Source organism: Cibotium barometz, chromosome 19, assembly GCF_041138505.1.
Source record: "Cibotium barometz isolate CiBa-2024 chromosome 19, ASM4113850v1, whole genome shotgun sequence".
Taxonomy (NCBI): Eukaryota; Viridiplantae; Streptophyta; class Polypodiopsida; order Cyatheales; family Cibotiaceae; genus Cibotium; species Cibotium barometz.
Window position 1 is genome coordinate 16,498,697 of NC_141064.1, and position 2,421 is coordinate 16,501,117.

The window sequence follows — 2,421 nt, forward strand, 5'->3', positions numbered from 1 at the left end:
TTACTGATAACAGAGAGAGCCCCTGCCCTAGAACAGGATCTCCTCCACCCAAGTGGAAGGGGCACTTAAAATGGGGCCCTGTAGTGAGCAGGGGTATATCTGTAATGCCCTTTTGAGATGGGCCCCTGATGTGGGTGGGGTTATATCTGTAATAACCCTGAGCTTCAGGACGGCTAACACATATCATGCCAGATGATGTAGTAATTCCGGGGTAACAAGTCACAAACACACCATTAAACATTAGGCCGAAGGCTAAAGCACAGAACCTTCCAAAAACCAAATCAGTACACCTCACAGGAGTGACCGCAAAAATTCAAATCTCTTATAAAGAAAGCAAGGTGAAAAAAGCTATCCAAGCCTTGCTTGCTCCAATGTCAAGGCTGACAAACTATCCTCAGGAGTTAATTTCTAATAGATTTCCTTGATGGCTTTGCACTCTTCTTTGTTGCTCCTGCCTTTGCTGCTCGCAGGCTTTTGTGCACAGAGCTCAACTTCGCCAGGGCAGCTTTCTTCAGATCAGGGCGGTAACCATTTTCACCAACCTGTCACAAACAAGGGAGAAATAAATACCCATGTCCTTCATGGCGACCTAATTCAAAGCTGCCATCTTCATCCGTGATCAACAATCAAAGTAAAATGCAGCATGCCCTTGTACATGTATTGACAATAAGCTGCTACAAGATATATCTATGGCTACATCATAGACATCATCTACCATCTCAAATTAACTAACAACTTAAGGAAAGAAAGCACAGGTAGGCATGACAAGACTGCACTCAATTACACCTTTGATGTAATATAAGGCAGGTTAACAATATTCCCCATCAACATGGTGGTTGGGCAAATTTGCCCATCCATCCCTGGCAGGGGGGACATCCAGGGCAGTAACTGCATATCAATTCTGGATGGTCCCTGCAGATGAGATACTGTAGCGTAACTGGTCTACAATTTCAAGCCTATCTGCTCCAGATACCACAAAATTTATTTCAAGAGCTATCTACCACACCTGCACCATAAACTACCACATATTTTCTACGATTGAACTACAGGTGGCTTCATAGAAAACAATGACAGTTCACATAAAAGACTGCTTGCCTGGTTCTCGACGACCTTGGCCATGCGCCTGAAATCCCTCTTGAGGAGGGACTTGTTGATGGAGTCTTTGGGCTTGTAGACCTTCTTTGTTTTGGTGGTACCAAGGACAACAGAAAGTTCCCCACCGCCAACAATGGAGACCGTCTTCTTGTTGGCCAAACCTGCAGATCCATACACAATAATGGATCATAGCACATACATCCAGAGTAGAAGACCAGAAGAGCGAAGCAACCGTTGACACAAAAACGCCATCAAAAAAGAAGACTAGAGACAAAACCCTAGCACAATACCTTTAGAGCCGACCGGAGAAAAACCTAGAATCAAAACAAGACGCACGGCTGAGATTAGTAGAGAAGATGCAGACCTGAGAACTTGAAGGTGTTAAGGTTGTACAGGTTGTTAGGCTCGCTGCTGAACTGCACAGAGGAACTGCAGTTTCCGTTCCTCTTCACAAGAAACTTATTATTCTTCTTCACGAGTTGCCATAGCAGATCAGGGGAAACGCCAGCCATTCTGCCAAAAGAAAAAAAAACGCATACAACATCAGGCAATCCAACAGAAAAACTCAAGCAAACAGTTCAATCCGCATCAGAGCTTCTTAGTGCTTCAATTCTAGGGTTCCCCTGTCGGGTTTCTCTGATTAAGAGCAGAGGCCCTAGATGCAGAACTCCGAAGAGAAAAAATACAAAGAACCCTGGATCAGAATGAAACGCGCGGACAGAGAGAGAAAGAGAAGATTGAGCTCTTTAATACCTTTAAGCAGTGCAGACCGAGGGTTTCTGCGCAGGGCAAAACAGGAAGAAGGGTTTATGTTTTTCAGATGTAGGATTACATCTACTAAAAGGTTTATGTACACATTTTATCTTTCCTCTAAAATTGTCCATCAACTATAAGGTTCATTTACACATTTTATGTTTCCTGTAAAATTGTCATGCTATGTTTCCTTGAAATTTTGTTCTTGTTAGGGCCTAGACATTGTGCTCGGTCCGGTCAGTGAGAAAGCAAGTAGTACAGTTTTTTCTCCCAGAAGCAATGCATGCGGTCTGCCTCTACTGGTGGCAATAGCAGTACTATATGCTCATGGTAGTACTTCCTGGATTCTTCCACTAGCATGCCCATCTCTCTTTGGGCTATGGCATTTCGAATTGTTATTGCCAAGTTCTTAGCAATTGTGTTTGTTGCTATCTTGCTGTGTGGTTGTCCTCAACCCCCTCTTTAGCTCTTAAGACATGTATATATATGCTCATACAACTCTCCTTCTTATGACCATGCAAACTTGATAACTTCCCTGGTCTTTTTACTACTATTGTTTTTGTTGGAGCTCGC

General features: G+C 43.4%; 1 protein-coding gene across 1 annotated transcript; it reads right to left on the minus strand.

Annotated features, from left to right (window-relative positions):
- Positions 1–212: 212 nt before the first annotated feature.
- LOC147628271 (large ribosomal subunit protein eL28y-like) lies at positions 213–1,980 on the minus strand. The gene is made up of 4 exons (XM_086813343.1): positions 1,849–1,980; positions 1,460–1,608; positions 1,096–1,256; positions 213–542 (listed from the first exon to the last, which is right to left on the minus strand). The coding sequence occupies exons 2-4, from the start codon at positions 1,605–1,607 to the stop codon at positions 402–404; spliced, it is 450 nt and encodes a 149-aa protein (XP_086669469.1). The 5' UTR covers position 1,608; positions 1,849–1,980; the 3' UTR covers positions 213–401.
- Positions 1,981–2,421: the final 441 nt, after the last annotated feature.

Bases quoted from the DNA above. Each gene is read 5' to 3' on its own strand.
- LOC147628271 (XM_086813343.1), bottom strand. From the start codon at position 1,607: ATGGCTGGCGTTTCCCCTGATCTGCTATGGCAACTCGTGAAGAAGAAT. The intron at 1,257-1,459 runs GTCTGCATCTTC...ATGGATCTGCAG, and splicing joins TAACACCTTCAAGTTCTCAG to GTTTGGCCAACAAGAAGACG. The intron at 543-1,095 runs GCAAGCAGTCTT...TGTTTGTGACAG, and splicing joins CCAAGGTCGTCGAGAACCAG to GTTGGTGAAAATGGTTACCG.